We start from the raw sequence: 13,015 nt of genomic DNA on the forward strand, positions 1-13,015 counted from the left end.
GAAATTACAAGTTTGGTTAATAAAGGTAATAGTGTTGAAATAATATACTTGGACTTCTCTACAATGTTTGACTTGGTTAGGGTTAGGGTTAGGGTTAAGGTTACACAACTTTTGATATAAAAAAACCCCTAGAACTATATACAATAAACACGGCACACATTACATGCATTAAAAACCTGCTAACCAATAGGTCTCAAAATGTAACTGTAAATGGGGCATCATCACAGAGTGGGGTTATTTCCAATAGTGTCCAGAGGGGATCTGTTCTTGTCCTTATGCTGTTTAATATTTTTATCAATTACCTGGAAGAAAATATAAAACAATCACTGATAAAGTTTGAAGAAGACAAAAAAAAAGTGGGAGTGTTAAATAAGGAATAGGACAGGTCACTAATACAGAGCGATCTGTGTATGCAACACACTTTGCACAATTTGCTTCCAGAGTTTACTTTGGATGTTTGATTTGGGAACCCGAGTACAAGCAAACAATACTTGTTTTAATATGGCTAAATGTAAACATCTATAAACAAAGAATGTTGGCCGGGGGACTCTATGCTGGAAAGCAGTGACTCTAAGAAAGATTGGGGCGGGGGATGGTGGATAATCATCTGAACATGAGCTCCCAATGTGACACTGCGGCCAAAAGTGCTTATGTGATTCTAGGATACGTAAACTGGGGCTTCTCGAGTAGGGGTAGAGAGGTTATTTTATTTGGCACTAGTTTGACCACTGCTTGAATATTTTGTACACTTCTGGTGTCCACAGTTCCAGAGGGATGTTGATAAATTTGAGAGGGTTCAAAGAAGAGGTACAAGAATAATTAAAGGCTTAGAAAACTTACTTTACAGTGATAGACTCAAAGAGCTCAGTCTGTTTAGCTTAACAAAGAGGTTGATTGACTAGATTGCAGTCTATAAGAATCCACATAGAAAACATACCCTCTCCCCCCAGAGTCCAGCTGCAGGGTGCCCCCCAGACCAGATACTCGCATGCACCCCCTCAACCCCCAGAGCCCAGCAATCCAAAGGAAGAAACCATTTCAAAGGTTCACTGAACTTCATACAATGCACAGTCAATCTGTAGAACTCTTTGCCATAGGATGTTGTGAAGGCCAAGACTATAACACGGTTCAAAAAAGAACTAGACAAATTCATGGAGGATAGGTCCATCAATTGCTATTAGCCAGGATAGGCAGGGATGGTCTCCCTAGCCTCTGTTTGCCAGAACCCCCATGACGCTTCCATTTTATGGGCCTGGAGTGCCTTCAAGACCATGACCTGGTCTCCTACTTGGAAGGAACGCTCTCTGGCATGTTTATCATACCAGGCTTTTTGCTCTTTTTGAGCATCTTTTAGGTTTTCTTTAGCAAGGGCTAAAGAGGTTCGGAGGGTGTTTTGTCAGTTGGTTACAAGTCCAGAATGTTAGTTCCTGGAGAAGGTGTCAACCCCTCCCACCACTGCCACCATGTCAGGGTTCCCTCCCCACTCTGAATTCTAGGGTACAGATGTGGGGACCCTCATTCCTCCAAAGCCAGTTACATCCCATCCTTTGAGCCATTTATCAAACAGATCTGTCATCTGGTTTACATAAGCCACATTACTTAGTCCAGGCCCTCTCTTAAGGGTTCGAAATTTTACTCTGTAAGTTTCAGGTGTAACTTGAAATTGTTTTAAAATCAAATCCTTGAATTTATCATAGTCAGAAGCCTCATCAATAGGCATCTTGTTGAATATGTCCAGAGCTCTTCCAGTCAATTTTGCGACCAATGTGGTCATCTTGTGAGCGTCAGGAATTTTATGGAGTGTGCACAGTCTCTCAAAGGTGAGAAAATAATCTGCAATATCACTGGATTCATCATACTGTGGACATAGTCACTCCTATTTGTGGATTGTTGGGGAAGGATTGTTAGGGTTATTCAGTGTATTCTGCTGAGCCCTTGCCTTCTCTATCTCCAGTGCATGCTTCTTCTCTTTTTCCCTCTCCTCCATTTCTTTTTCTTTTGCCTCCATAGCTCTCCAGTGGGCAGCCTCTTGGGCAGCCTCCTTTGTCTTTGCCCTGGCTTTTTCTCCAGCCGTTTCTGCCTCCCTAGCAGCTTTTTCTTTGGCCGCTTGTGCATCAATCTCCATCTGTCTGAGTTCTACCCGTCTTTCATGTTCCTTCTGTCTTTCCTCAGCTTCAAATCTGGCTAATTCCAGTTTCTGTTGGAGATTGCTTTCTGTCATCCTAGCCTCTCTGTGTTTAACCTAGCTATTCCAGAGAGTTAGAAAGAAAAAAAAACCCTGCTTGTGAATTCCCAGTTCGCTGTGCTGTAACCTGATACCTTTGCCTCTGATAACTGTTCCCAGCCTACAGAAAAATTCTTGTGTTAAAAAAACTAACACCTCTGCCTCCAGGCAGAGACAGAAAAAGCTCTAGCTGCTTTCAGTTAAAAAACCAAACCTCTTCAGGTCTGTGCTTTTGGTTCAAAATGATCTCTGGTTCAAAATGATCTCACTGCTCTGCCACCATGTCAGGGTTCCCTCCCCACTCTGAACTCTAGGGTACAGATGTGGGGACCCGCATGAAAGACCCCCTAAGCTTATTTTTACCAGCTTAGGTTAAAAACTTTCCACAGGCACAAGTTTTGTTTTGTCCTTGAACAGTATGCTGCCACCACCAAGTGATTTAGACAAAGAACAGGGAAAGGACCACTTGGAGTTCCTATTTCCCCAAAATATCCCCCCAAGCCCTTACACCCCCTTTCCTGGGGAGGCTTGAGAATAAACAAGATAAGCACAAATCAGCTTTGGATTTTTAAGACCCAAAAAACCCAATCAGATTCTTAAAAAACCCAGAACTTTATTAGAAGAACAAAAGAAGATAAGAGAACAACTCTGTAAGATCAGAATGGAAGATAATCTTACAGGCCATCAGATTCAAAACATAGAGAATCCCTCTAGGCAAACCGTCAAGTTACAAAAAGACACAAAACCAGGAATACACATTTCCTCTAGCACAGCGAATTTCACAAGCCAAAACAAAGAAAACCTAATGCATTTTCTAGCTAGATTACTTACTAACTTTACAGGAGTTGGAGGGCTTGTATCCTTGATCTGTTCCCAGCAAAGGTATCACACAGAGAGACAAAAGCCTTTCCCCTTGCCCTCCAGATTTGAAAGTATCTTGTCCCCTCATTGGTCATTTTGGGTCAGGTGCCAGCTAGGTTACCTGAGCTTCTTAACCCTTTACAGGTAAAAGGACTTTGCCTCTGGCCAGGAGGGATTTTATAGCACTGTATACAGAAAGGTGGTTATCCTTCCCTTTATATTTATGACTCTCCTCTTGACCTGCTGCTTACAAACAGGGAGGAATTGGTAGGGGAAGTAGAAGTGGGTGTCAACCTAGGCTCAGTGACCATGAAATGGTTGAATTCAGGATCCTCACAAAAGGAAGAAAGGAGAGTAGAAAAATATGGACCCTGGACCAGAAAAGCAGACTTTGACTCCCTTAGGGAACTGATGGGCAGGATCATGTGGGAAGCTAATATGAGGGGGAAAGGAGTCCAGGAGAACTGGCTGTATTTTAAAAAAGTCTTATTGAGAGCGCAGGAACAAACCACCCTGAAGTGCAGAAAGAACAGCAAATATGACAGGTGACCAGCTTGGTTTAACACTGAAATCTTCGCTGAGCTTAAACTCAAAAAGGAAGCTTACAAGAAGTGGAAATTTGGACAGATGACTAGTGAGGAGTATAAAAATGTTGCTAGAGCATGCAGGGGTGTAATCAGGAAGGCCAAGGCACAATTGGAGTTGCAGTTAGAAAGGGATGTGAAGGGTAACAAGAAGGGTTTCTGCAGGTATGTTCGCAACAAGAAGAAGGTCAGGGAAAGTGTGGGACCCTTAATGAATGGGTGAGGCAACATAGTGACAGAGGATGTTGAAAAAGCTGAAGTACTCAATGCTTATTTGCCTTGGTCTTCACTGACAAGGTCACTCCCCAGATTGTTGCACTGGGCATCACAGTATGGGGAGGAGGTGAGCAGCCCTTAGTGGTGAAAGAGCAGGTTATGGACTATTTAGAAAAGCTGGACGTGCACAAGTCCATGGGTCTAGATCTAATGCGTCCAAGAGTGCTGAGGGAGTTGACTGACGTGATTGCAGAGCCATTATCTTTGAAAATTTGTGGCGATCTGGGGAGGTCCTGGATGATTGGAAAAACGCAAATATAGTGCCTATATTTAAAAAAGGGAAGAAAGAGAACCTAGGGAACTACAGACCGGTCAGCCTCACTTAAGTCCCTGGCAAAATCATGGAGCAGATACTGAAGGAATCAATTTTGAAGCATTTGGAGGAGAGGAAGGTGATGAGGAACAGTCAACATGGATTCACCAAGGGCAAGTCATGCCTGACCAATCTGATTGCCTTCTATGATGAGATAACTGGCTCTGTGGATATGGGGAAAGTGGTGGATGTGATATATCTTGACTTTAGCAATACAATCTCCCACAGTATTCTTGCCAGCAAGTTAAAAGGTATGGATTGGGTGAATATACTATAAGGTGGATAGAAATCTGGCTAGATTGTTGGGCTCAACGGGTAGTGATCAACGGCTAAATGTCTAGTTGGTAGCCGTTATCAAGCGAAGTGCCCCAGGGGTCGGTCCTGGGGCCGGTTTTGTTCAACATCTTTATCAATGATGACACTAAGCTGGGGGGAGAGGTAGATATGCTAGAGGGTAAGGATAGGGTCCAGAGTGACCTAGACAAATTGGAGGATTGGTCCAAAAGAAATATGATGAGGTTCAACAAGGACAAGTGCAGAGTCCTGCATTTAGGAAGGAAGAATCCCATGAATCACTGCAGGTTGGGGACTGACTGGATAAGCAGCAGTTCTGCAGAAAAGGACCTGGGGACTACAGTGGATGAGAAGCTGTTTATGAGCCAGCAGTGTGCCCTTGTTGCCAAGAAGGCCAATGGCATATTGGGTTCTATTAGTAGGAGCACTGCCAGCAGATCGAGGGAAGTGATTATTCCCCTCTATTCAGCACTGGTGAGGCCAGACCTGGAGTATTGTGACCAGTTTCGGTCCCCCCACTACAGAAAGGATGTGGATAAATTGGAGAGAGTCCAGCGGAGGGCAAGGAAAATTATTAGGGGGCTGGGGCACATGACTTATGAGGAGCGGCTGAGGGAACTGGGCTTATTTGGTCTACAGAAGAGAAGAGTGAGGGGGGATTTGATAGCAGCCTTCAACTACCTGAAGGGGGGGGGGCGTTCCAAAGAGGATGGATCTAGGCTGTTCTCAGTGGTGGCAGATGACAGAACAAGAAACAACAGTCTCAAGTTGCAGTGGGAGAGGTCTGGGTTGGATATTAGGAAACACTATTGCACTAGGAGGGTGGTCAAGCACTGGAATGGGTTACCTAGGGAGGTGGTGGAATCTTCATCCTGAGAGGTTTTGAAGGCCTGGCTTGACAAAGCCCTGGCTGGGATGATTTAGTTGGTGTTGGTCCTGCTTTGAGCAGGGGATGGGACTAGATGACCTCCTGAGGTCTCTTCCAACCCCAATATTCTATGATTCTATGATCTTACCTTACATGAACTGCACCAGAATCTTTGCATTCAATGTTCTGCAGTTAGCTACGGTTGCTGGCCATGCTGAGTTTTTATCAGGTAACACGTTGGTAAACATAATAAAACAGATATGTCATGGCATATATCAAAACTAACAGATAACAATCTGACTCAGCACTTGCACTATGCAATATATACAGAGAGTGAGCAGCTGTCCAGGTAGAGTGGCGTTGATACTGGAGAAATTCCCCAGATTCTATTTTGTGTTCTTAACCTCCATTTTGTGTCCCTGGTTTCTCTCTTGAATAAGCAGGAGTCACTTTGCCACCTATAAGCTGCAGTCACTTACCATTGGATGGTATAGGTCACATGACCAGAGCTCAGCGTAGAATGAGGTACAGCTACAAAGTGTTTCTAGGTGGAGCAGGCCAAGTAGAAGATTCTAAGGGTTACTAAAGGTCATTAGCAAAAAGCCAAGGGGTTCCAAGTTGGTGCCTTGACAAAAAGCCCAGTTGGGAAGGTCATAGCTCTGAAGTAAACAATGGGAAACATGTGTGGACCTCTGGCAGCATCCAAGGGTGAGTTAATGCCTGACAATGAGCATGTGCTATCTAAGGTTAAGAATAGCTCGTATAAAAGAACTGAAGCCTAGGACAGTATAAAAGGCAGACTATCGACAGACAGAAGACAAGCAGGTGCTTGCCAGAAGAGCTGCTGGAAAGAAGTTAAAGGCTCCTGAGAGATCTGACAGCAGACAGAGGAGCAGAGCTGACTGACCAGAGCTGACTAGGAAGAAGCAGAAGAAGCAAGCAGCAGATAGAAACAAGCAAATAATACATCAAAGCCAAAGGATAGAGTAAGCCTGCTAGTTTTTAATTATAGTATTGCATAAAAGTTAAGAACTGCGGTCAGTGATTTGTTACAGTCCTGCCCTGCCCCTGTGCGGCTCCGGGAAGCAGCTGGGACCTGGAGGAGGGGGGGCACAGGGGTCTGTGTGTTGCCCTGGTCGCTCCTCCAGGTACCTCCCCCGAAGCTCCCATTGGCCACGGTTCCCAGTTTCTGGCCAATGGGAAGGTACCTGGAGGAGCGTACAGGGCAACACACAGACCCCTGTGCCCCCCAGGTCCTGGCTGCTTCCCGGAGTGGCGTGGGGGCAGGACAGGCAGGCAGGCAGGGAGCCTGCCCTGCCCCGGTGCGCACCGGGCCGGACCTGCCCCCTGAACTCCTCCTGCAGCCGAACCCCCTGCCCTGAGCCCCCTGCTGCACCCCACACCCCTCCTGCACCCCAACCCCCTGTCCTGAGTCCCCTGCTGCACCCCGCACCCCTCCTGCACCCCAACCCCCTGCCCTGAGCCCCCTGCTGCATCCCACACCCCTCCTGCACCCCAACCCCCTGCCCTAAGCCCCCTGCCGCACCCCGCACACCTCCTGCACCCCAACCCCCTGCCCTGAGCCTCCTGCCGCACCCTGCACCCTGCCCCCCTGCCCCACCCAGCACCCCAACCCCCTGCCCTGAGGCCCCTGATGCACCCTGCACCCCTCCTGTACCCCAACCACCTGCCGCACCCTGCACCCCTCCTGCACCCCCTGGGGGCAGGGAGGGGGCAGAGTTGGGGTGGGGATTTCAGCGAAGGGGTTGGAATGGGGGCAGGGAAGGGGTGGGAAGAGGTGGGGCCTCACGGAAGGGGTGGAGTGGGGGCGGGGACAGGGCAGTGGGTGGGGGGTGGTCAGTGGTGCAGCCCTCGGGCCAATGTACTAGTTCTCATGTGGCCCTTGTGGTCATATGAGTTTGAGACCCCTGAGTTGCATTAATAAAAATATACTTTGTTTTGAAAAGAATACTGCCTGTGTCAATCACTTTATCAGAAGGTTACATACATGTCATAGAATATCAGAGTTGGAAGGGACCTCAGGAGGTCATTTAGTCCAACCCCCTGCTCAAAGCAGGCACAATCCCCAATTTTATTTGCTCCAGGTCTCTAAATGGCCCCCTCAAGGATTGAACTCACAGGCCTGGGTTTAGCAGGCCACTGCTCAAACCACTGAACTATCCCTCCCCCTGTCCGCCAAGTGTTTTCCTTGACTAACCTGGAGGCCTGTACCTTGGGAAAGGCAGATTAAGAGGGTAATAGGCTATTCCAGGGGCACCAAAGCCTATTTTTCAGGGTTACAGCATCATTATAGATATGTATCATAGAATCATAGAAGATTAGGGTTGGAAGAGACCTCAGGAGGTCATCTAGTCCAACCCCCTGCTCAAAGCAGGACCAACACCCACTAAATCATCCTGACATCCCCTGAAATGAACAGTGCCAGCTGTGTTCCACAATCCTCTCTTGGGTCAATTCCATGCGTATGCTTTCTTGAGGGGATTTGTCAAAAAACAGTGCCAATGACAACATTGGAGTGGGCTTATTTTATTTGTTTATAGCTAACTTTAAAAGAATTGGAGCTATGTGAATGTATGATGTCTCTGTTCCTTGGTAGCAAGAGGAAAATACATTAGTAACATGACAAGAATGTTCAGCAGAACCTATAAGAAATGGGAGCCCAAGTCCAGTTTAAATTCAAAAGCAGTTGGGTGTCTGGAAAAATTAATTAGGTTGGCTTGAAAATCCTAGGACTGATCTATCTATCTATCTATCTATCTATCTATCTATCTATCTATCTATCCTCCTGCACCTCCAATCATTAAGCAATATCATTCAGGTAATTAGGACCTAGAGTCTGATCCAGTATTTCAGCACTTCCTACGTCACTATATTAAATGTTCATTTTCTCTCGTATACTTTAAGGTAAAGGAAGAATAAATTAGATGTTGGCCTGAGCTTTTGGATTTCCTGAAAGAGGTGGAGTTTTCCTTTTTCACTGGCAGAGGAATTTAAAATTACAGGGCAAACAGGAAAGCAAAGATGGAAATATTTCATAAACACAAGGTATACCATTCCTCTTACATTTTGCAGTTTCACTACCTATTGTCTTGGAAATGCTTGATCACACTTCATATGAAGGGTACATTCACAAACAACTCATAAAGAGTTCATAAATGATAAATAGATTTTTTAAATAAATGGCTAATCAATTATTATAGGGTCCAACAGCTCAACAGGTGGTTTTAGTCTTGGGGTATAAGCACCCATAATATCTTTTACCGATGTGCTTATCTATAATGCACACTACTCCTGTCTTTCATGAGCTTATAACATCTATTAACCATTTATTAACTAATTATAATATGAAGCGTGACCAAATAATTTCATCTTCGGCTTTTTTTTTCTAAACTATTCTGAAGTTCATTTGCTCCATTTATTCAAAGACAATGCCACATTGTTTCATTGTAGCTATGCAATACAGACTCAGGCCCAATCTTGCTATATTTGGGAGCACCTAAAATACATCCTCTGAACTGTAGGGTTCATTTTGACCAGTACTTATTTCCTATTTATCCTGTGTGGTGGGGTGTATCAACCCAGCACTGGTAATGCAGGGGTTAAGAAACTGCTTTGGGCCCAAGAGGCTCCGCCCCCTCACTCTTGCTGGGCATGCTTCCAATGGAGGGAGCAGATAAAAAGAAACAGCTCAGCTCAGTCTGGCCTGGATGAGGAGGGCTCAAATGTTCGGAAGTGTCTATGAGTTTCTCAGCTGTTTTCATTGTAGTTGTAGCCATGTTGGTCCCAGGATATTAGATTTTGAATGATTTCTGGTAACATGTTAACTCCTTATGTTTAACAAGCTGTACCACCTTGTATTTAGCTGCGACACTCTGAGTACCCTTCCCAGATCTGAAGAGCTCTGTGGAGCTTGAAAGCTTGTCTTTCTCACCAACAGAAGTTGGTCCAGTAAAAAATATCCCCTTACCCACTTTGTGTTTCTTTCTCCTCACAGAGTTTTCCCCCCATGTTGTTCCAGTGTAGGAGAAATGTCTAAAATCTCTCTAAACGGGCTCTGGGTTCCACCTGGAACATGCTTTAACGGATTTTCTGGATCTCTGTAGATTGTCCCATCTCTTACAGATTTTTGAGAGATGATACATTCTCTTGACATTTTTTTTCACAGAGTGAAGGTAAAATCCGAATTTCCCGTGAGCTCTCAGAAGGGGAAAAATTAGGAACAAGCAACAGAAAGGTGCGGGTGAAGAAATGCCTGGATAGCCTGGGGATTCCCTGTAATCTGGTAGGAGTCAATTAATGTCTTATAGAATTGTAGAGGAATATATAGGACATTGACAATGGTAACGAATACTCATACAGAGCTGGTGAAAATATGTTCATCAAAAAGTTATGGGTTGTTGGGTTTTTTATTTTATTTTATGTTTTTGTTTGTTTTGTTTTCTGGTTTTATTTTAAAGGCTTTTAGAATAAAACAAACTGAAATAAATGGGACTTAAGTGAGTGGCTAAAATTAAGTGCATGTTTAAGTGCTTTGCTGAATTGGGATGAACTTAAATACACGTTTAAATATAAATGATGGATAGAACAGGCTGGGAAATATATTTTATTTTCAGAGGGAAAAAAGAAAAAAAAATTCATTTATATTGAATTTTTTCACAGATTCTTTTAAAACCTAAAACCTGATTTTTTCTGTTTCCTAAAACTAAGTATATTGTATGAGGTGTGTGCGTATATACATATGGCAGTTTTTTATTGTTAAACAATGATTTTTTCCAGGTTTTGGGCAAAACCCTAACATATCAATAAAAATGTTCTTTTTAATAAAAAAGACATTTTTCATCCCCCAAACTCCAAAACAAAACAAAACAAAAAACCTTGTTCAAAAATTTTCCAGCAGTTCTGACAATTAACAGTAGTTATGCTACATGGAATACATAATATACACACACATCATCTATTATAACAGCTATTGGAGTTATTCTTGAAGAAGTAGAATTCAGGAAAGCTTGTGAATAAAGTTACTCATGGAAGTTGTCTCATTCAAATCAGTGTAAATAAAGAAATGTAAATAAAGACACTCCCAAATGTAAATGCTTGCAGAATTGGATCCTACAAAATATTCTTTCAAATCCCATGATGGGGGATATCCTAGGTGGGAATGGCAGGTGTTTGACTGCAGATGCCGTGAAAGTAACTTAGATGAGCAATGGCGGTTCCTCAGTAATCCCAGTTTATATGTTGTTGAGTCTTTTCCCTTCCTCAGGATGATGTGCCCAATATCGCCATCCTGGGAGCTGGTGGAGGTCTGCGGGCCATGATCGCCCTTCATGGAACCCTGCAGGAGCTACAAAAGCATAGTCTCTTGGACACCATCATGTACCTGTGCGGGGTCTCAGGTTCCACTTGGTAGGTGCATGTCAAGAGATGTGGTGAATGAAAGTGTGTCCCTCTGTAGAACTGACAACCAGGGGAAATTATTGCTATTGTTATTATTAACGAAAGGATATGCTGGGTACTTCATCATCAATAGGAGAAAACTGTCTGTCCATTTCCTGAGGAGATGAGAATGGGTGAGTATGCCAACATGTTACCCGCACAATCTAGGGCACCATACCTTTACCCTACCATGGGCTCAAGGCATAACCCAGTTAATTTAGTCACCCCAAACTTTTCCATCCTGGGCTCGGGGGATAAGGCACCCATGCTTACCTGTCCTGGGCTCAGAGCGAAACCTAGTCAATTTATGTACCCTCCCTTACCCGTCTTGGGTCCAGGGAATAATCTTCAGTGGGTTTATGGGACTTTTTACCAGTAAAAGAACCTTACACAGTAATGTCCTTAACTTCTATTTATGAACAGTTAACAAAACAGAATACACAAGCTACGCATACAATTCTCACCACTCCTAATAAGGCAAATGAACATTTCTTGATGGCCAGTCAAGATTAGAAGTTTCAGGGCTCCAGCTTCTGCACGGTATGGTCAGTAGAGTGCTGAGGTCTGTCATCTCTGATCTTGAGCTGTGTCCTGGAGTTAGGTTCCAAAGAACTTCCCTTTGGACCTCAGTTTATATGCTTAAAACTTGGGTCCTACTTACCTGTACCTAAACCAATCATTTAAAACTAAACAGTATTTTTCACCAATCCTGGTCCATTATGAAACAATTATTTAACCAATCATACCCCATCACCTTAGTTGATTTAAATCTTTCAAAATTATTTATGCAACATACAGAAACAATTAAAGAAATAGACAGAGACCATACAGAGAAACAATAGAGAAGTAGGGACCATAATGGCAAAACAATAGAAGTATAGATTTCACCATCACAACTGTTGGTAAGTGGTTTCTTGCCAGACCGAATACTATAAAACAAAGTTGTCTATAAGCATCCTAAGATCTGTTTATTTATCTGGCAATGATGGGTACTATTAGGACAGGAGTGCCTTCTTAACAACCCAATATTATATTTTTTGATGCAAATTAGATGGGACATGACTCCCTGGTTCTTAGCTCCTGGTGGCTGTTGTCCTATGGCTGTTGCTTCTTACTACAGAAAGGCCTTGGCCTACATACATTGCAATGTAAGCCCAGGGTTCAAACTCAGACTCAAACTCAATACCTCTTCCATCTACACACAAATCATGCAAACCCAGAGCAAGGATCCTAGGACTCCATGAGGGTGGAGGGTCTGAGCATGAGTCAGGTGAGGACCAGATTCAGGACTAATTGCTTTGCAGTGTAGACACAGTCCCACTGGACTCATGCTCTGGGAGTCAACCAAAGATGACCCACAGGCCAACTTCCTTTGTCCTCTTGACAGTCAAATTTGGTAGACCGTGAAGTTTTCCCACACTGAAGCAAGAACAAAGGGCTAATGCAGCCACGTTTTGGGAGCGTGCTAGAAAGTCTGGGATATGGGTGGCTGAATTCAGTCCCACATAATGCAGTGTAGACTCTAGAGCCCCAGGTTGTGACCAGGAGTTTAACAATTCCAAACCTGGGGTTACACATGAGTCTAGATGCTCAAGTCTCAGGTTAACAGATCCAGAGCCTGCTAACCTGATTTATACTAACATTGCTGTATGTACATGCCTTTTAAGTCTGACCCTTCTAAGATTTCTACATGGGCAAAAGTGACAGGGGCCCAGCCCTATAGTTCTAATTTAGTATTTATAACTCTTACAGTGTCATTGTGAATCTCTTGAATTCTGGTGTTTCCCTTAGAGCCCAAGCTCCATCAGTCATGTGATTTTTGTGAGTCTCACAGCTCATCTAGGCTATAGACGCACAGCTGTGCCACTGCAGTTTAGCTGCTGTAGTGCTTCAGTGTAGACACTACCTACATTGGAGGGAGGGGTTCTCCCGTCAGTATAGGGAATCCAGCTCCTTGACAGGCCATAGCTAAGCTGACAGAAGAATTCTTCCATCCACCTAGCGCTGCCTACATAGGGACTTAAGTTAGCTTAAATATGGCACTCCGAAGTGTGGATTTTTCACCCCTTGAGCAACACAGTTATGCTGGCCTAACAGTCTAGTGTAAACCAGGCATCAGCTTTCATTATTTTATGAAG

At 44.0% G+C, this 13,015-nt stretch overlaps 1 protein-coding gene across 1 annotated transcript in view; it reads left to right on the forward strand.

Moving 5' to 3' along the window:
* The first annotated feature begins 8,462 nt into the window (after positions 1-8,462).
* The window catches only part of LOC141997740 (cytosolic phospholipase A2 gamma-like), a 45,276-nt gene continuing 40,723 nt past the window's right edge, over positions 8,463-13,015 (forward strand). Inside the window, exons 1-3 of the mRNA XM_074970158.1 lie at positions 8,463-8,486; positions 9,607-9,723; positions 10,705-10,847. Coding sequence (XP_074826259.1) covers positions 8,463-8,486; positions 9,607-9,723; positions 10,705-10,847 — 284 coding nt within the window. The remainder of the gene's footprint in view (positions 8,487-9,606; positions 9,724-10,704; positions 10,848-13,015) is intronic.

The sequence above is a fragment of the Natator depressus genome, chromosome 13 (genome assembly GCF_965152275.1).
Source record: "Natator depressus isolate rNatDep1 chromosome 13, rNatDep2.hap1, whole genome shotgun sequence".
Lineage (NCBI taxonomy): Eukaryota > Metazoa > Chordata > Testudines > Cheloniidae > Natator > Natator depressus.